At 48.1% G+C, this 19881-nt stretch overlaps 7 protein-coding genes across 7 annotated transcripts; 4 read left to right on the top strand and 3 right to left on the bottom strand.

The window, feature by feature from the left end:
* Positions 1-255: 255 nt before the first annotated feature.
* On the top strand, positions 256-1806 carry N7466_000538 (M18 family aminopeptidase; the record flags this gene model as incomplete). Its single annotated transcript, XM_057159936.1, has 1 exon — positions 256-1806. One exon carries the CDS (start codon positions 256-258, stop codon positions 1804-1806), a length of 1551 nt encoding a protein of 516 aa, XP_057026184.1.
* Positions 1807-2280: 474 nt separating this feature from the next.
* Positions 2281-3590, bottom strand: N7466_000537 (uncharacterized protein; the record flags this gene model as incomplete). The annotated part of the gene is made up of 3 exons (XM_057159935.1): positions 2281-3147; positions 3237-3341; positions 3411-3590. 3 exons carry the CDS (start codon positions 3588-3590, stop codon positions 2281-2283), a joined length of 1152 nt encoding a protein of 383 aa, XP_057026183.1.
* A 3169-nt stretch (positions 3591-6759) lies between these two features.
* On the top strand, positions 6760-8117 carry N7466_000536 (rRNA-binding endoribonuclease; the record flags this gene model as incomplete). The annotated part of the gene is made up of 2 exons (XM_057159934.1): positions 6760-7545; positions 7602-8117. 2 exons carry the CDS (start codon positions 6760-6762, stop codon positions 8115-8117), a joined length of 1302 nt encoding a protein of 433 aa, XP_057026182.1.
* Positions 8118-8532: 415 nt separating this feature from the next.
* On the bottom strand, positions 8533-9050 carry N7466_000535 (H/ACA ribonucleoprotein complex subunit NOP10; the record flags this gene model as incomplete). Its single annotated transcript, XM_057159933.1, has 5 exons — positions 8533-8552; positions 8611-8663; positions 8722-8843; positions 8903-8947; positions 9039-9050. 5 exons carry the CDS (start codon positions 9048-9050, stop codon positions 8533-8535), a joined length of 252 nt encoding a protein of 83 aa, XP_057026181.1.
* Positions 9051-9734: 684 nt separating this feature from the next.
* sen2 (tRNA splicing endonuclease subunit SEN2) lies at positions 9735-11078 on the top strand (the record flags this gene model as incomplete). The annotated part of the gene is made up of 1 exon (XM_057159932.1): positions 9735-11078. The coding sequence occupies one exon, from the start codon at positions 9735-9737 to the stop codon at positions 11076-11078; it is 1344 nt and encodes a 447-aa protein (XP_057026180.1).
* A 378-nt stretch (positions 11079-11456) lies between these two features.
* Positions 11457-15766, top strand: N7466_000533 (chromatin-binding protein RAD9; the record flags this gene model as incomplete). The annotated part of the gene is made up of 2 exons (XM_057159931.1): positions 11457-11513; positions 11576-15766. 2 exons carry the CDS (start codon positions 11457-11459, stop codon positions 15764-15766), a joined length of 4248 nt encoding a protein of 1415 aa, XP_057026179.1.
* A 120-nt stretch (positions 15767-15886) lies between these two features.
* N7466_000532 (uncharacterized protein) lies at positions 15887-17307 on the bottom strand (the record flags this gene model as incomplete). The annotated part of the gene is made up of 5 exons (XM_057159930.1): positions 15887-16296; positions 16368-16432; positions 16495-16886; positions 16953-17063; positions 17146-17307. 5 exons carry the CDS (start codon positions 17305-17307, stop codon positions 15887-15889), a joined length of 1140 nt encoding a protein of 379 aa, XP_057026178.1.
* Positions 17308-19881: the final 2574 nt, after the last annotated feature.

The raw sequence follows: 19881 nt of genomic DNA, 5'->3' as shown, positions 1-19881 counted from the left end.
CAAGAATGAAGCAAAAGCTAGCACTCTCTTTTAACCTGAAGAGTTCATGTTAACACCTAAGTCAATTTCCCGAAGCAGCCGTGTTCCTGACCCAAGTTTGTTATCGGCCAATCAAAGGGAACCTCGGCGATAAGGCTGCAAGGGACCGTCACCCCCCAGCCTTTTCCCCATCTCCCCTCACGATTTCAGTCTTCAGCTCCAAACCCACACCTGTTCCACATCCCACTTCACATTATAAAGACCCAACCATTAAATATGACCCGGAAACACACATTCGGTCTCGACAAGCCTTGGGCTTCCCAGTTCGCTGCTCAACTACCTCAACTGCCGGACTACTCCTATGGCATGCCGGCTCCAGTTCCAGCTCCGATGTCCAAGCCAGCTGTGACCACGGCTCCCATCAACCCCGATGACTACTCGAAGCCCTACCTTGAGTTTATGACCTCCAACCCCACCATTTTCCACGCTGTCGATACCTTCGCCAAACAGCTTGAGCAGCATGGCTACAAGAAGCTTTCCGAACGTGCGGTGTGGACCTCGGATCTAAAGCGGGGCGGGAAATTCTACGTTACGCGCAACAGCAGCTCGCTGATTGCTTTCAATATTGGCAAAGAATACGAGAGTGGTAACGGTGTGGCCATTGTTGCTGGCCACGTGGATGCTCTCACCGCTAAGCTGAAGCCTGTTTCGAAGCTCCCAGTCAAGGCCGGCTTTGAGCAGCTTGGCGTTGCCCCATACGCTGGTGCACTGAATGACACCTGGTGGGATCGTGACCTCGGTATTGGTGGTCGAGTTCTGGTCAAGGACCCAGACACCGGAAAGGTCGAGACTAAGCTGGTCAAGCTTGACTGGCCCATTGCTCGTATCCCCACTCTGGCTCCCCACTTTGGAACCCCCGCGAATGGCCCGTTCAACAAGGAGACGCAAATGGTTCCAATTATCGGCGTTGATAACTCGGATCTGTTTGAGAAGTCACCGACTCAGTCTATCAACATCAAGGCTGGAACTTTTGCTGCAACCCAACCCGAGAAGTTGGTGAAGGTTATCTCCAAGGAGATCGGTGTCACTGATTACAGCACGATTCTGGAGTGGGAGCTGGAACTCTTTGATATTCAGCCCGCTCAGTTTGGTGGTTTAGAAAAGGACCTGATCTTCGCCGGTCGCATTGATGATAAGCTTTGCTGCTATGCTGCTCAGGAGGGTCTCTTGGCTTCCGATGATAACAAGTCACCTGGTATCGTGAAGGCCGTCGGCATGTTTGACGACGAGGAAATTGGTAGTCTTCTGCGCCAAGGTGCCAAGTCAAACTTCATGGGCAGTGTCATTGAAAGAATCACTGAGGCCTTTGCAACCCAGAACTACGGTCCCAACCTCCTTTCACAGACTGTTGCGAACAGTTTCCTGGTTTCATCCGATGTCATCCATTCCGTCAACCCCAACTTCCTCAACGTTTACTTGGAGAACCACTCCCCACGCCTTAACGTTGGCGTGACGGTCTCTGCTGACAGCAATGGCCACATGACCACCGATAGTGTCAGCTCTGGTATGCTGAAGGAAATCGCATCCCGATGTGACTCGAAGCTACAGGTCTTCCAGATTAGAAACGATTCTCGCAGCGGTGGTACTATTGGTCCTATGACCAGTGCCCAGATCGGTATGCGAGCCATCGATTGCGGTATCCCACAGCTCAGCATGCACAGTATTCGAGCCACCACGGGTAGACTGGATCCCGGACTTGGCGTGAAGCTGTTTAAGGGTGTTTTCGACTATTACGAGGAAGTTGATAAGGAATTTGCCGACTTTTAAAGCATTTGCTAGAATATTTCGGCGTACAAGATTTATTCATTTTGAGCGAGCCTCATGGCTAGTCTCGGTGTTAATACTTTCGGATTCTTTTGCTAGATCGGGTTGAAAAAGAAAAGATTAACGCTTTGTTCATTCCAACTCCATACCCTTTCTCTCTGGTATTCTAAACTGTATGTCTGATCTTGATATTTGTCTCTCGACGCCCACACGTACTGAAGTCTGAAACTCACACAAAAAAGAAAAGAAAGATGACAAGAAAACAAAGATTATAAAGAAATAACATATGACTGTCTGCTGCCAGATTAGAACTCGACCACACCAGACTGAAAAGAGCGAGCAGTCTCAAGTGGTAAGATTCCTCTAAATCCCGAAGTTCGAACCAACCCGAACCAAATAAATGACTCCCCAATTGACTCCCAAAGAAGGTACCCCCATAGAAAACCTGACATGACGACATGGACACGATACGATCAATCACTGCTGATAATAAACAGACGTCTCAGACACTGTATGGTTGTGAAGGGCCTGGTGGCCATATTCGCGATCCCTGGGCCCAGCAACCTCAACGACCCCAGGAACACCCAGGCCCACGACCTTCTCCTCCCTAGACCAGCGTCTTCCATAGCTATCCGCCCCGCTCGGAACAAGCTCCAAAATTCGCTCAGGGTCTCCAACTCCATACTCAACATCCTCACCAGGCGCACCAAGCGTAGACTCGTCATTCCACGTAGTAGTACGCCGAGAAGTAGACAATTGCTCATTCCGCCGACTCCCATCCAACGTCGACAAAAGACCCGGTGCAAGTTTCGAGATGAGCGGCTTAAGAGTCGGCAAACAGGCGCAGATAATACCCGTATTACACTCGACAGCAGACCAGGATGCAGCGCCCACATTATCATAAGTGGGATCCGTCGAGTCGGAGATCCTCTTCAAACTGACCAGCCGCACAATACTTGTGATACAGACAAAGCCACCTAACCCAAACAAGATCATCAGTGCCGCTTTCTGTCTGCGCGGGATCTCGATGGCGATGAGAGCTGGGATGGGGATGATAAGGATCACGAGATCCGTGGTGATGTGCATGCTGGCGTTGGAGAACCAGAGCCCTGGTTTATTGAGACAGAATCCGGCGATCGAGTCGTCCCAGAATTTGGCAACAGGGATGCAGTTCAGGAAGGCGCTGAATACAGCCCAGGTACCATATATCGCGAGGATGGTGATCATTATCCAGCATACAACTCGCATGCGGTGTGTGGGGAAGACGCGGAAGTATTGCATGAGGATGGATGCTTTTGCGCAGAGGACGGCGGCATTATAGAAAGGTATAGTGAGCCAGAATGCCTAGTAAAGGGCATAAGCTGTTAGAAATTGGGGTTTCCACAAGCTTTTAAAGACGTCATGTCAGATATAGGGTGTCCAAGTGGTCCTACCTTCATCTGTCTCTCGAGGATCGCTGGTGGGATGTCCTTGAGATGCATTCCCATTCCACTGGTGGCCTCAATCATATCGAGGCTCATGAAAATATATGAGTTGACCTAGTATTCAAATCATAAACTTTCAATTCTGAGGTTCAAACTCTGGTGGAATAAGTAGGAAGAACTCACTAGTGCAACGACGATCATCCAGTCATTTGCCTCCATCTTCCTTAAAAGCTTGGTCCGAGTATATAAGCGCAGGCCGACAAATATAGTTGCCAGTGCTGTGAAGACAACGCTGCAAACCAAGCCTTGCACACCCCGAGGGGAGAGGTAGGTGTTGCCATTGTCACGCTTAAATAGATCCATCTCGACTTGGTCGGAGTGGAGTGGCAGTCACCAAGTAAGATGACGATACCAGCATTCCAAGGTTTCCAAGAACCTTTGTATCTGACTACCTTCCTCGGTACCAAATGTTTAGTAAAGGGGATGGAGGAAGTATAAAAGACGACAAATGAAATATTAAAAATAATAAAATGAAAGACAGTTCACCCAGTCTCATAAACCGATCAACAACAACGATCACCAAGACCACCCGCTATAAAAATAGCAGATCTGGGAATCAAACGAGCGATAAGAAGTTGACAGGTTCCCCAGATCGACACACAAGAGGGGGAAAGGGTAAGGATATAACTATGCCACGCGTTTACATCGCCATTAGCCCCCAAGGAACAGATCCATAAACAACAAGACCGGACAACGGTTGGAGCCGAAATCCACTAGTCCCGTCACCCTAGGTGAGAGAGGGCAATGAGAGCGGATCTCCCTACAACCGGATCTCCCTGCGTGAACCCTCTCCTCGCTCCCCGGATTGGCGGTACAAGACACGATCCCGGTCTAGGGGAGCATAAGGTGCAGTTGTGCAGCGCAAGGGGCTTAGATCCCGACGAATCAGGACTCGGGTGGTTTGCCACGCTTAATAAATCCGTCCTCCTGTTGAACTCTATGGTTATTTGTTCTCCCTCCATTCATTTGGCTTGATCTTTGGGTTTGTTGTTTAATGAGTGATGAAACAGGGCGTTGTTTAAAGTTGTGAATGTTTTGAACCTATTTTTCTTTACTTCTATTGCTATCTCTTTGGTAGTTCAAGTTTTGTTTGGTGGTACGTACTAGTAGTAGTAATTTTCCTGTATTTTGTTTTATCCGTTTGATTTTTAGTCTTGGTCACAGTCCTATTTCTTTTAGGTCATTGCATTGATAGCGCATATGGAGGGGCGAAAAATTGGGTGGTTCCATTCAGCTGGTAGTCTTTTATGGGCTTACTCCATGGTCATAGTCTAGACTCAGTGCTAGACTAGCCTGCAACATCGATATGGGGGTTTCCCCATGACCATAATCTCCTTTACACTCAATGTCATTTGATGACGAAGTAGCACCAGAATAAGCACCTAGGAGGACAGACGGTCGAAATTTGCAATGAAGAGTGGTATGACTCTTATCTCCTTTTCTTGCTCACATTGCTATCGGAGTTCGAACGAGATCCCTGAGAGACTTACAAACGCGTAGAGTATCCGTGAGAATAACTTTGGTTGGCTATTCACTGTGCATGGAGCGTAGTCCAATGATTGGTACAAGGCAATTTACATGATGCATATGCAGCCAGACCAGGGCAAAATTTAACATTTCAAGATGCAGGAGGCGTGCGATCTATCGACAGAGCCTGCAGATCACCGTGTGGATCGGATGATCGACACTCTTTTGGGCTTTTGTCATATTCTAGCACTGTAACCTTGGAACATTATGGAAGGCATTGAGTAGAGCACGGGGCAAATCTAAAATGTAATTACTGAGCGCACTTGGCATATTCAATTCAAGTTTCTATATATCGAATTTTACGTCATGGCTTCTTTAAGCTAATCGCACGGATCACCAGGTGCAAGGGCTAGTCAATTACTAGTGCGTTCCTTTGTAAACTTACCCCGTAGTCCTAGTGCCATTTCCTGGCCTTAGAGTTCAACTGTCAGATGGATCTCAGAGATCATCATTCGGGCCAACGGAGAGGGAAAGGCCTTGGTTCTTAAATTCTCAGGTGATGTCCATTCAGCGTACAAAAAGAAAAGAAAAAAATAAGAGCCTGTTTGCCATGATTAAATTCATCTCCACATCTGTCAGATCTTCAGGAGTGTGAGAGCACAAAGGGCAAAGCGCAAAGCACGGTCTGAGCTTCATGTCGCACGCCCTGCAAACCCCAAATAATGAGAATTTGACCTCACACAGAAGCAACGAAGTGGAAATTAAGAAAAGGGGAAACAAAGAAAACTTCCAAGTGACCAATTATAACGCATCTTTTCTCTGTCCGAAGAAATCTCCGCTGTATACTCCGCTAGACGGGGACGCCACCCCCACTAGGGCCACCATGACATGATCTATCATATTTGCAGTTTCTTCTATCGATTCCTTCCACACCATAATTTCTGGATTTTTGGTTTCATTCCACGTTCCTCTGGTAAGCTGTGCAACTCTCATTTGCGTTGAATGGGTTAGGTCGCTATGGCTCTCTATCACATGTGACTTGACCTCGTGGGACATGGTTGAATAAGCATGGCCCTGATCAAAATCCGGTTCCTTGATCAAGGTCAATGCTGCCAATGTCTTGTTCATTAAGAAAAACGACTCCAAAGAATTAAATGTTTTCTCTTCCAACTTTCCTAGGAAGATTCCCATACAAAACTTGTGAATTTTTTTACTTTCTTCAAATAGACAAGCAGGTTTACCGGTCCGTATGTAGCCCTCCACCGGTATCTTCTCTTGAAATGGTATAGCCGCCGTGATGGCATGGTAAACTGCCTGGTCGAGATTACAATCTCATGCACAGACGCTGATTTCTTTGTGTATACCGGTTGATCTGCAGCCGTCAGAATATTACTGAATTTTGAATGTCTAGTCCACCTGGGCACGACCTTTCCACCTTTTTGACCGCCAATCTCAAGTGCTGTCGTCTGGCTTCTCTGTGCTTGGTTTCGGGACCCTGGAGATGGTGCTCCTGCTCAGGTGATGTGACAGCCTGAATTGTAATAAATTTCTATCAGGGTCGGTTTATACCCAATATTAAAGTGAGCGCAATTGAGGGCAAACATTATGTATTGATGTTCAAGGTAAGAGAACACCCATGTGATATATGTATTCCCAGTAAGTTGACAGTGCTTTTAACATTTGAAGGTTCCAGGGTTAAGATAGATGGTATCATGTCCATATGAAAGCACATGTGTAGGAAGGGTAAAACGTATCGACATAACCAGTAATATTTCAATAGGCAGTAGTAGTATATCTGCATCTCTGAAATGTTCAAACCTTGGAACTTGAAAGTCAACTGGTCCTGGTACCTTGGAAGCGATAAGATAAACCCGATAAGCGCGCACAGACCAACTGGCCGAGAAATTTCATTTTCCACATCGCTGCGCCCACTATTTCCCCTCCACAACGAGATCCGAGTTTCTAGTTCCTTCGTTTCGAAAGGCCTAGAAATACACATAATACAATGGCGGACTCTGTGTCGTCGCCGCCCAAGGCTATCCACACAATCGTGTTGGATGCCGGTCCCATCCTCAAAAATACCCCGCCGCTCTCGACCCTACTCGCCCAATGTGAGGAACTTATCACCACACCCTCTGTGCTTGCCGAGATTCGCGACCCCGACGCTCGCCTTCGTGTTGAGACCTTGTACCTTCCATTCTTGAAGCAGCGCTCCCCCAAACCCGCAAGCTACAATGTCATCAGCGAATTCGCCCGCAAGACTGGTGATCGCAGTGTCTTGAGTCGGACCGATATCGAGGTGCTGGCGCTTGCCTACGAGATCGAGTGTGAGAGCAATGGAGGTGATTGGCGATTGCGCAGCGTCCCCGGACAGAAGCGTATCAACGGAAGACCACCTGTGAAGGAGGAAGAAAAGGTGGAGGGAGCTGAGACCGACGGTGTCGAGGCAATTACCGAGGGTGTCCAGGAGGCTACTGTCACGGACACCGTGGAGGAGCCCAAGGAGGAAGAGCCTGCCACTTTGCAAGAAGATGCGTCCGCGACCGAGGATGCCGTTGAGCCCGCGACGGAGATTGCGCCCACAACCGAGGATGTCACTGAGGCTGCGGCTGAAGAGAATACCCCGGAGGAGGACCTAAATGAGGAGGGAGAAGATGATGCCGCCGATTCCGATGGCGGAGAATGGATCACACCCACCAACTACAAGCAGCGGCTGGCCCGCGACGACGGTGCCGATTCTGCGCCGGAGGTCAAGGTGATGCAGGTCGCCACCATGACCACCGATTTTGCGGTTAGTAAATTACTCTCCAATATGAAAGAAGAAATATACGCTAATCAACCTTGCAGTGTCAAAACGTTCTACTGCAGATGAACCTCAACCTGCTGTCAACGACAACCTTGCAAAGAGTTCAGCATCTTAAGACCTTTATCAAGCGCTGCCACGCTTGCTTCTCCACTACTAAGGAGTTGAACAAGCAGTTCTGTCCTCGTTGCGGCAAAGACACACTCACTCGTGTTTCGTGTACCACTACTGCTAACGGCCAGTTCAGCATGCACTTGAAGAAGAATATGCAATGGAACAACCGAGGCAACGTCTTCAGTGTCCCCAAGCCCACCCACGGCAGTTCCAACGGAAAGTGGAAGGGAGGCGGTGGAAAGAACGGCTGGGGTCAAGAGCTCATCCTCACTGAGGATCAGAAAGAATACACTCGATCGACCGCCGAGGAGGAGCGCCGCCAGCGTCGTGAGCGTGATCTCATGGACGAGGACTACCTGCCCGGCATCTTGACTGGTGAGCGGAACAAGATGGGCGGCCGCGTGAAGGTTGGCGCCGGTCGCAATGTCAACTCCAAGAAACGTTAAAACTTGGGACGACTTTTGCATTACGGATTACATGGGCTGGAGTTTGGGTTATACGCACAAAAAGTCCTTGAGTTATCTCCATTTGACGGAGATGGCCCCGCCTGTTGATGAGCAATGATCAAGTCTTTGTCTAATGGCTACAGAACCTTTGCACATAGATAGTACGGAATAGAATACCTTGAACGCATTTTTACGAAATTCGAAGATAAAAATTTTGAAGACATGTCATTGGTAGCCAATATCAAGGACCTACCAAGGTCCTCCTAATAGATCACACCTCAAACACTCGGCTAAATATCCGAAGCAATGCAAATCGCAGCCGTCCATCGACTGTACAAACTAACACCATGCGCCGAAACACAGGCCAAAGCACCTTGTGATCCCTCAAACCCAATTTTTCAACCTAGTTTCTTGTTTAAACAGCAGGAGCGTCCTCTGGGCTGGAAGTTAGCTTTCTGGCGGAAATATTAGGGTAATATGGGACGATTCATACCGGTCTGCTGGGTGAGCAGGAGGCCGTAGCGCTTCTTCAGGGTAACACGGTGACTAGGAACAAAAATGTCAGTCCGGGTCGTCTGCTTGTCGAAGTTCACGATCCACATACCGGGAGTACTTGTCGTCAGGAGAGAAACGGGCGGGGTGGCTTCTGGATGTAAGTATTTGGAAATAAGGGCTGTCTGTAGGGTTGGAAGCATACGCGGACTTGGAGACCTTGCCATCAACGACCTGAGGAGAACTGTTAGCCCTAGGATCCTAGGCGGATTATAACTATCAAAATGACCTACCTTCTTCAAGGTGTAGACACGCTTGCCATCGGCACCGATAGTGTACTGGTTTGATTAATTAGCGAGTGTGTTCCTGAGGGATTCGGCGGGATTGATCGTTTGGTTCGTTCGGCGATCGTAACTGATTCGAACATACCATAAGATGCATTCTAATGGGTTTAAAATTAGTAAACGTCTCAAAATCAAAGCATATCAAAATGCGCCCAAGGCTCGAATACTCACTTGGAGGTTTTGTTTCGTGATTTGGCGGTAATAATAGCTGGGGTCTTGGTTGCTGGAGCCGGAGGAATTTTTTTTTGGCGCCGACGCACTCGGGGCCGCTGCTTAGTCATGATGTGCGCTTAAAAAGCCGAAGCTCTCCAGTTTTGACTTCTTCCCACTTCTGACTTTCAGAGAAATCTGCTTGGGAATCTTAACAGTGTTGATGATGCACTGTTGCAATTGCTGAGTAGGTAGCCGTCGTAAGCAGCTGGAATATTTTGCAAGTTACTGCTTTTGTTGTTCCTTCACTTGGCCCAACCTCGACAAACTTCTTGGGCCGCAGAGACTTCAGGTGAGTTTGAACAAAGCTTCAAGGAGCTCATCTGCTTTTTTTCCCTTTGCTTCACTACCCCCCTCTTTTATGATGACCAAAAACTTAACATAGGCAAAGGCACTACTTTGATTTCAGCCTTTGCCGTTGATGTTACTTTTGACTACAACGGTATCTGAGAAGATCACCACTATGCAAATCTATTCACTCGCATATGTGTCAGAAGAGTTTGGCTAACCCTGCCTCTTCATAGATTTATTATTTATTATTTCAGTCCTGAATCTCAGTAATCCTTCCAAGATGGCCGAATCTACCAGCTCGTCCACAGCTGTCCCTGTCAAAGGGAAAGGCCCACGGAATCGTTCTACTAGGCCCAACTACAGGCATATTCATCGCTTCCCTCTCCCTGTCACTATCCACCCTGTTCCTCCTGTAATTCCTCATAATCCTCTTTCTCTCATTAGTGTTGCCCTCTCGTATCTATCTTTTTTGATCTCCCCTCCTCGCCAAGAAGTTTACAGTGCATACTTTGACCTGGCTACCTCTTCCGTACATGTTACAGATGAGAAAGCAATCAAGGCTTTGTGGCAGATGGGATTCTTCGGCAAGGGTAATCTGAGTCGAAGTGAGCCCAGCTGGCTGGAGCGTGAGAAGAAAAGGAGAGGTCTCCTGGGTGGGAGCACTAGTGAGGAGGCTACAAGGAAGCGCAGAACAGAGCGTCGGGAATTGAAGCTCGAGCGCGCAAGGGTGGAAAGGCTGATGGTCGAAGAGAGACTTAAAGCTGAAGCCGCAGCTAGAGAGTCCGGCGCTTCGTCTTCAGTGTCCGCTGATGCCTTGCCTGCTGCACCTATCTCGGTAGAAAAGTTCTCAGTCAAGAAGGCCATGGAGGCCAAATACCAAAGAAATCGGCAAGCGGCGATGCAGAACGGCAATGCAAACCCGCCTACTACTGATGAGACCAACGCATCCAATGAAAAATCCGTGCGGTTTTCGCCTGCCGTCCAGGAGAAAGAATCGACCAGACCTGTTGACGATGATGCCGATCTCGACATGGACTTTGATAATGAAGAGCATCTCCAGATCTCAAATGAAGAGACATTCTTCTTGGTCTATGGCCTCGGCACTTTGCGAGTCGTTGATCGCGAGACCAATGCCGTTATTCCGACTTCCACCCTCTTCTCCCTCCTATGCAACCACTCCCACTACCCGCCGCGCCTTCCCTCCTCCGATATGCAACCCGACGACCCCTTCCTGATTTCATATTCGGTATATCACCACTTCCGATCCCTCGGGTGGGTGGTCCGATCTGGCGTGAAGTTCGGAACAGACTACCTCCTTTACAACCGAGGCCCGGTGTTCTCTCACGCCGAGTTCGGCGTTATAATTGTTCCCTCGTATGAGGATCCCTACTGGTCAGAGACTCAAGAGCGCAGAGACCATGTGGCTCAAAAACAGGATCGAAGTTGGTGGTGGCTGCATTGTGTGAACCGCGTCCAGGCTCAAGTGAAGAAGAGCTTAGTAATTGTCTATGTTCAAGTGCCACCACCCCCATCATCCTTTGACGATATCGGGACTGTTCTTGGTCGCTACCGAGTCCGCGAATTTCTCCTACGACGATGGATTCCTAATCGGAGCCGTGATTAGGAGATATCGTTGGTCAACTCCAATTTTTTCTGTATTATTATGATGAGGGCTTCAGATACCCAATCATCTCCATAAATATGTGCCAAAAAATACATATTCACATGATAATGACATTGTTCATGAATTCATCTTTGATATTTCATCTAGATAGTTTCTCTCCAGCTGCGGCTGCTTGTAAGAAAAGGGACACGCTAGACCGCATTGGGTAATATTACTGGTTACCAGGTCACGTGGGTCACGCGTTTCGCGTCCGCTTCAATTCTCCATCAAGTCAATCTGTACTACGTAATAAATGCCCAAGATCTATGAACCATATCATATTGCGACATATCAACCATGTTAACGAATGTTTAATTCATTTGATCTACGGCATCAGGGATGGAGACTCAGGACAGTATCGATATTGCACATCTGCAACGCGTCGCGTTGGGACTTGTATGTGTAATGACCTGCAGCGTTCCGGATTTCTATTGGGCTAACAATTTTGACGTCTTCAGGAGCACGACCCATATGTCCCTGGACAAGCACATCTTGACAGCCCCTCGCAACCACGGTCGACCCATGCAGATGAGGTTGTCAATCGTTCCTACAGTGACAGTTCCCCGACGGCTCCCCGGAATTTATCTCTAGTCGCCTCGAATCCAACGAGCCGTTCCCATAAGCGTAACTCCTCTCCTCAATTACCTCGACACTATGAAAACTTCCCCATGAATCCTCCCAGCGAGCCGAACAAGTCTATCTCAGTTTCCAGGTCGATTGTACCTGCAGCAATGGATCCCACGGATGCCACCCCGAGTGACACTCAAGTTGTCTCACAATCGATCTACGATAGTATAATCCAGCGAAATGGGGAGTCCATGTATGGAGGAGCTTCACAATACGGCGGAGATGGTGGCACTCTTAGGACATTACACGAGGGCGATAGTGGCCATATTGATCTTCTTGCCGAATTCGATACAGCACACCACGAACCCAACCTCTCTCCGATCCAAGATGAAGAAAGCAACTATGACCCGGATGAATCGTCTCCAATGCATTACCAGCCCGAGTTCTTCCCTGAATCCCAACGCTTTATGGCCACGACTCCCGGGACATCGATAAAAAAGCCTCAGACTCCAGGCACACTGACGGAGACGCCCACTCAATCGAGGAACCCTCTTGCCGGAGATATCGAATCTAGTGGGGGGCTGATGGGCTTGAGTCAGTTATTTCGAGCAACTCAGGCCCAATCGTCCCCCTTGGTTCATGGCCAACAACCGGAACTTGTATCAGATCGTCCATCGCCGAATATTCCCATTCAGCGACCCCGCATAGCTAATAATGTTTCCTCGCCACTTGTTCATTTTACGAGAGAATCATCCGAACCGAACCTCCACTACATATCCATGAAAGAGTCACAGTCAAGGAGGGATAAATCTCTCGGGGAAAGATTGACACGGTCTGCGGATAATATGCAATCGGATGATCCGCTGGATGAGGAGTTCAACAAGGAGTCTAGTTTTGTTCAAAATGCACGGAGACAACGACTATACGACGAAGAGACTGCTGCGCAATTTGCGGCCTTAAATGCCCCCCCGCGGTCCGAGGACCGTGCTACACCACCAGATTATCTAGACGAGAATGCGGATGAAATTGCGACCGCTGGAAGTGAGGAAGAAACGGAACAAGAAGATGAAATCGCACCGCAAGTTCCCCAGTCGCAGGAATTATCGCATCTTTCCGAAGAAGACAAGGAAAACAACCCCAGTTTTGTAAATGAGACTGATAGTGCACACGACCGGCTCTCACAAGCCCTTGGCATGGAAAGTGGTCCATCATCTCGGGTCAATACAGCACCGGAGGCTGATGTTAGGTATTCTCAGCCTGAATCGGTCGACGTGCATGACCGGTATCCATATTCTAGTCGATCCTCTCAAGTCATGGTAAAAGACTCTCAACAATCGCCACAGCCATCGCCCAGGCCCAACAGATATGAGGCCCAAGCTGACCAGCAATCATTTACGCTGCAGCTTGAGCCCGCCCCTAATAGTATCGACGATGGGAATGTTTCACCTATCCGACAACGCCTTCAATCTTCTCCGCCTCCTTCACAACTAGAGGATGGGCTTAATTCAAATTTCGATTCCCACGAGCAGGGCCCTGATGTCGAAATGGAAGATCATGCGCCGTCCAACGATGCTGTGCCACTACAATCTGGCATTGCTCGTGCTTTGCCCAAAAGTGGGCTATTCTCCAACAGCTCCCAAGGTGGTGCCGGGAATAAATCTTCCTCGATGCCCTCGCGTGTTACTGAAACGCCTGTTCACCTACGTCCAGATCCTGAAGACTTGTCCCGGTTAACAAGCATACCAGAGACCAGCCCCAGCCACATCCAATCCAATGAATGGGAAGCAGGGTCCAATGCTGATGGATTGAATAATGAGGATGATGACCTGCCTCCTATGCTACCTACAGGTGTTGAACGATTTGGTCAGATGCACCATTCACAGTCCCGTGCCCTTTCATCCCCAATCAAGACCCTCATTTCCCAGGCACAATCCCAGATTCTATCTAGTCCAAGTGGAAGACAACGCCGTGCTTTGACTGAGATTGCTTCGGATTGTTCTCCCCAAGCTGATTTCAAGATCGGGGATATCGGCTTGGATTTCTTCACTGCCGACGATGATGATTTTAATTCATTGGTCATTGATGGTTCCCCGACTCGCCCTCGAAAGAGAAGACGAGGCAACTTTGGCCAGTCCTTCAATACGTCCGACACTGCTGTTCCCGGGACGCCTCGTGCACACACCTATAAGACTACAGCACCCATCCATGAGAGCCCCGCTCAGCATCTGTCCTCATCAGCAGTTACCAATATTCCTGCACCTCCCCGCAGACAATCCAGACCTGCTGTTAGAGATGATACTGTATGGGAAATCGGAGACTCTCCGCAACAACCGACTGTACGACGAAGATCAAGGCACACCGGAGCTACTGCTCCCCGGGACATGGGAAAGCGACATGTACAAAAACATCATACAGAAGTTCAAGCGCCAACTCTGCCCGTACCCACTGGAAAAACCGCATCAGTCACATCTTCTGAACTCACTGAACTCACTGATGTTGATATCACCTCAGAGGACCAGCCTTTATCAGATAACAACATCACCAATAGCCCTCCTACCACACCTCAACCTGCCCGGATATCTTCTGATAGCACCTTGATTGCTCCCAATCAAGTCATTGCTGTGTGGAAGGGTCAAAAACGGGCATATTACCCTGCTACTTGCTTCGGAACGCCTCTTGGTGTCTCACAAACCAATTACACTGTGAAATTTGAAGACAGTCTTCCTATCGAAGTCCTTAAGGGGCTAGTTAAGAGGTTTGAACTTCACATCGGTGATGCTGTCAAAGTCGATATGCGTGGTATTCCAAAGGTCACACATCTCGTTCGTGGCTTTGATGATAAACTCACAAAGGAGGAGCTTTCCCAGGCTGCCGAAAGTGGGTTCTGCCCCCAGACCGATATTTACGGCTATTCCTCGGTTATCCTTGGGCCCAAACAACGCAAAAGCCTTCCCAATGGTGGTCTCAATAATTCCGAAAATGTGATTAAGGTACCAATGGGCCGCATCTACCTCGACATGAGTTTGTGGAATCAGCTCAAGGACCGTGACTTTACCTATCAACCCGAGCTGGCGCCCCAACCAACAGTCCAAGTCACAGTTCCAGCACCAGCCCCAGCAGCTGCATCTCATTCGCCAGAAAAATCATCACTGCCAGCCTCTCCGAGTATTCGCTTCTCTCGTTCTTTCCAGTCTGGCAGCGGTATCTTCACGAACATGGTATTTGCGGTGTCCTATACGGATGACGATGGTTCCAAGAAACGTGTTTCAAAACTCATTATGGATAATGGTGGCTCGGTATTGCATGATGGATTCACAGAACTGTTTGACACCTCTTCGATCCTTCCTTTTGAAACACCAACAAAAAGCGAGAAGAGTGAGTCCAGTAGCGCTGGACTTTGTCTAACACCCCTTGCTGAAGATGTGGGTTTTACATGCCTCATTGCTGATACATACTCCCGCCGTGAAAAGTACATGCAAGCCCTGGCACTGGGTCTACCGTGTCTCTCGGGCCGCTGGGTCGAAGATTGTGTTGCGAAGGGTCGCGTTTTAGATTGGGATGTTTACCTACTACCCGCCGGTGACTCAACTTATCTCAATGGGGCCACCAAATCCCGAATGATGATACCGACGTCGCCTTGCGAGTCTCGTCTATCTGACACCATCGCGGCAAGACCAAAATTACTGGGCGGAAAGTCCGTTCTTATCATCACTGGCCGAGGAAAAGCACAGAAAAAACGCCAAGCCTACATATTCCTCACATTTGCGCTTGGAGCTTCCCGTGTAGAGCGAGTACCAGATCTTGAGACTGCCCGCGCATTAATGGAATCTCAGTCCGAGGCTTCGTTGCCTTGTAGCTGGGACTTGGTTTACGTCGATGATGCCGATCAATCTTCTGCGCAGTCCATGTTGACCCCGAGACCGAAAACACAGAAATTTTCCTTGGTTCATGGCAAGAAGCGCAAGAAGTCAACTATACTCACTTTAAGAGATCCTGTTGACAGTTTATCGCCCATTACACGAGTTGTTGGAAATGAGTTTGTATGCCAGAGTTTGATCTTGGGTAGATTGTTTGAGGAGTGACAAATCTCTTTTTAGCTTGTTATTATGTTGATACCAATTTCATTTCAGCCTTTCCTTTTTCGGGAATCCATCTCTTCGCTTTCAGAAAAAAATCTTTGCTTTTTACCTAATCTAGCTAACTCAAGAAAAGCTGGTGTGGGTCACCTCCGTAACCGTGATAGTCTCATGAATACTGACATGATACGGATTCCGAACCGCCCCATCAGCCGGGTACAAATGTTCTTCACTGCTATTAGTTTGGTCATAACCTCGTTCTCTCGGTGAAGACACACTCGTCACCATACCCTTGGTGTCGTCGATATCCGGGCGCCAGAATTTAGGGTCATTGGAAAGCTTTGGCCCAGTCCCGTCGCCGTTCAAAGTAGCCAGCGGATATCTTACAGAACCGCTTTTTCCATATCGCTTATTCTTGCCGTAAAGACTGGCATCGAGGAACCAGCGAAACAGAGGACGGAGTGTAACCAGGCTTCCAGCGATAATACCCAGGCCAGTTTCGATAATAGACCATATAGCGATTTGGTAAGTTGAGTCTAGCAGTAGATACCCCAGATTAGCATCCTGCTTTCATATCAAACCGCAGAACGGAATCTTTTGAACATACAGAGAAAGTCGCGGTCCAGATAGAAGTGAAGAAACGGAAGTCGGATAACCACCGCTACACTCGCACTGAGAATTGTTAGCACCTGTGTCCACATCTCCTCTTCTCCAATGTCAAGAATTCCACATACATGGCACCCAAGCTCAGAATTCCTCCGACAGCAAACTTGGTCCGACTACTCATTTGCAGGTTCCAAACCAAAACAATGGGCAGGATCCCCAGTGTGAAATCGCATAGTATCGTGAGTGCGCTATAAAGATAGGCGATATTAAGCAGAATAGTTGATGAAACGCAGGATCCCTTCGCTGTGGGATCGGCTTGTCGCCAGAAATAGGAAATTGGATGACAATCGAGAACCAGAACGAAAAAGAAAAGAAGGGCATTGGCGATTGAAAGCCCGATGAGGCAGTATAGAATTATTCTGTGCGTTTTTCGAATTGTTAATCGCAGGAGCGCGACGGCGATGGAAATCTTGGTCACGGCCGAGGACCAGACGTAGAGGATTTGACTGAGCCACCACCACTATCAATTCATTTCAGATTAGAATTATGATTATGAACATTCCCGAAAATTGATTGCATAGCTTACACGCAAGGCAGCTTCGTAGAGTTTGATGTTGGTTCCGAAATCAACTAGTTGGTGGCCAACGCCATCCTTTGCGCCGATGATACAGCAGACGATGAGGGAAGTGTAGATCATCTAGATAAGAAAGTGGGAATGAGATGTTAGCACTATTATCAAATGATTGGATTTTATTTGGGTAAATTTGTCTTAACCATACCAGTGCTGCGACCATAAGTGTATCATCCCAGCCAAACGCCCTAACAAGATACCCACGAACAAAACATCTGAAAGAGACGGTTATAACAGATAGACCCAGCATTACACACGAAAGCGTAAACATAGCGAGACTACGCCCGACGAGGGGCAACCCCGAGTGCATCGCTGCGGTCTGTTCAAGGTTGTCTCTGTGTCAACGAAATAAGTATATCCCGTAAGCCCTTCAGGACCAGTTGACTGGTTGGCTCAATGCCATGAGGCCAAGCAAAATGACGAAGTTAGAATAAGCCGAGAGCCTCAACCAAAAAAAGAAAAAGAAATTAACAGAGCCGGAGCTCTGAGAACAAGCGTACATATAAATGGAGCCCGGGTCCTACTAAACCTTTAGCCATGCTGGTCAGGAGGCCAAAAAGCCGCCAGAACTCCGGCCAACGCCAGGATTTCCCGCGGTCAGACCTGCTTCGTACCTACACTAATGTAGGCAATTAAGGAAAGTTCAGTGCTAGCCAAAAACCCCACATCTCGAATCTTCGCGTGTGGGGCACAAGGGGGCTTCTAGTCGTTTGGTGCCGAGATCGATTGTAGCCAGATCGATGGACTAATAGCCTTGCCGAGGAAAGATTCATCCATCGCCCCGTTTATTCGATTAAAACAACCAGTCCAGACCTGAGAGCGGGGTTGCGCTAGGTCTGAAACAGTGCACGGCACGCGAATATCCACGATTCGCTAAAGGGAGTGGGCAAATAGGAGGCGTGACGCGCATCAGCTGTTAGTAGTCTGTGGTGGGCGATATAGCCAATCAGGTCAAATCAGGGTGAATATTCCCCCGTTTGTTGCTAGCGGTAAGCCACCGTGGGCGCTATGGGCACCGGCTCGGTCCTGGGTGCACGAGCACTCGAGGCTGAGGTACAATCCTCATGGTGAACGAGTCTCGGCTTTGTTTTGGGCTTGCCGCTTGAGTGTGTGACAATGGCATTGTTTTCGAGGAGAACGAATGGCATCAAAATTATTTTCTGAGGATTGAAGCTGGAGTGGATTCGATTAGTGATTGATTGAGGCTCTTTTCCCATTTGACACGTTAACAGGCCGTTCGCCTTACGCGAAAGCTACTCGGTACCTTTTCTGTTGACTCCACTTTGCCCAGTGTTTTATCGCCCCCGTAGTTAAGGCATCCACCCGGAGTGCAGCAATTTCGACCGAGGAGCTAGCCGATTGAGGCCCCACTTGGAAGAAAGCAATTTGTCAGGTACGGCGTACTCCGTGAAGTGACTAAAGTGATAAGCATAGAGAGAAAATCAAAACGCTGAAGGCGTCTGAAATGCAGAATCCTTGTAAAAGAGGCTTGCTGATCAAAGATGGGGAAGAGCGGACCGCGGGAAAAACAGGCCGAGAATATGATAAAAGCGATAAACATCCGTCAAGTGGGGTTTTATCCATGAAAATAATGTTTGTGTATTACTCAACCCTGTTATGTAGTTATATTTTGCACCAATGATTCGTGACTGTGTTGATCTTTCACCTTTATAGAAACTTCGTGACGAGGGTGGAAAGGGTATATCCAGCGTCCACTTTGCTACGTACCGAACGCCGGCAATTTCGGATCTATGAAACCCGTGGCCTAGTTTAGGGCTTACATGAGTTTCAGATCTATGGAGCATAGATTAATAAACTGTGGATGTACTCCACCGTACTCAGCTCTATCACTCTGTACATCGACACTATCAATCCCGCATTTCTCATAGCTCTAACTACATACAGTCCTTGAATAGCTCTGAATCGAATTAGTTTTGAGAAAGTTAGTTCAGTCAAGTGTCAACAGCCCAACATCAGAACTCAGCTTGAGGTTACCTTTCATACTCTTCAGCGGCGTTTGGATGTCCGGTGAAATTCAACCCAAGGTTTGGTCGGATACAATTGCCCTTCCTCATGTGGATGCCTTTGGACCGAATTGACCTTTCCCGAGGTTTGGTGTAGGCTCTTTATTTAATGGTGAATGTACCATTCTGGAATGAAAAGCCACCACGGAGATTGGGCTTTCTCCCGGGTTGGGGATATGAAAAGTGATATGAAAAGCACAAAATGAGAAAATATGATCCGATGAGCATTCCAATGGCATAATATGAGGTTAAAGGATGCAATTGCTACCTTGAAAGAAAAAACCCCCCTCCAATTGACTACTCGGAGGGGGTTTCAAGGTTTGATGGTGTAGTAGATTTCGATGTTCGCCATGATAGAAGATTCTCCGGGCAAATGCATGTAACTCCAGGGCTGTTCAGATCACAAGTTATTACTAACATGTGTCAACCTTTCGCCATTAAATCCCTCAAGCATTGCAGATTCTCTGTTCTCACACATAGATCCTGAAGCTGCGAAGCCCGGGGTCATTCTATTAGTAAACGAAGGTTCCTTTCGTCTTTCCACCGAGAAAAGCCACCAATTTCGGAAGAATTCTCGATGAGTCAGTGAGGTATAGATTGCAATGTCAGTTCTCTCCTGCAGGTAAATCATTCACATCACAGGAGCAACAAAATCTTCATCTTCCAGAGGCTCAAGCTCCTAGAATTCATTTCAACACTGCAATAAACAATTCATCAGCCATATACAGGAATGCTGGACAGGGGGCCCGAAATGACAAGCTGGTGGATCCTGTATAATCAGATAACGAATAGTATACTCGCCTGGCTAATACATACTTCCGTGACACAAAGAATGACAACATTTGGATTCAAGGTTCTTG

The sequence above is a fragment of the Penicillium verhagenii genome (assembly GCF_028828195.1).
Source record: "Penicillium verhagenii strain IBT 33310 chromosome Unknown utg000002l_segment0_segment0, whole genome shotgun sequence".
Taxonomy (NCBI): domain Eukaryota; kingdom Fungi; phylum Ascomycota; class Eurotiomycetes; order Eurotiales; family Aspergillaceae; genus Penicillium; species Penicillium verhagenii.
Note: the sequence above shows the minus strand (reverse complement) of the source record. Positions and strands in the feature narration are given on the sequence as shown.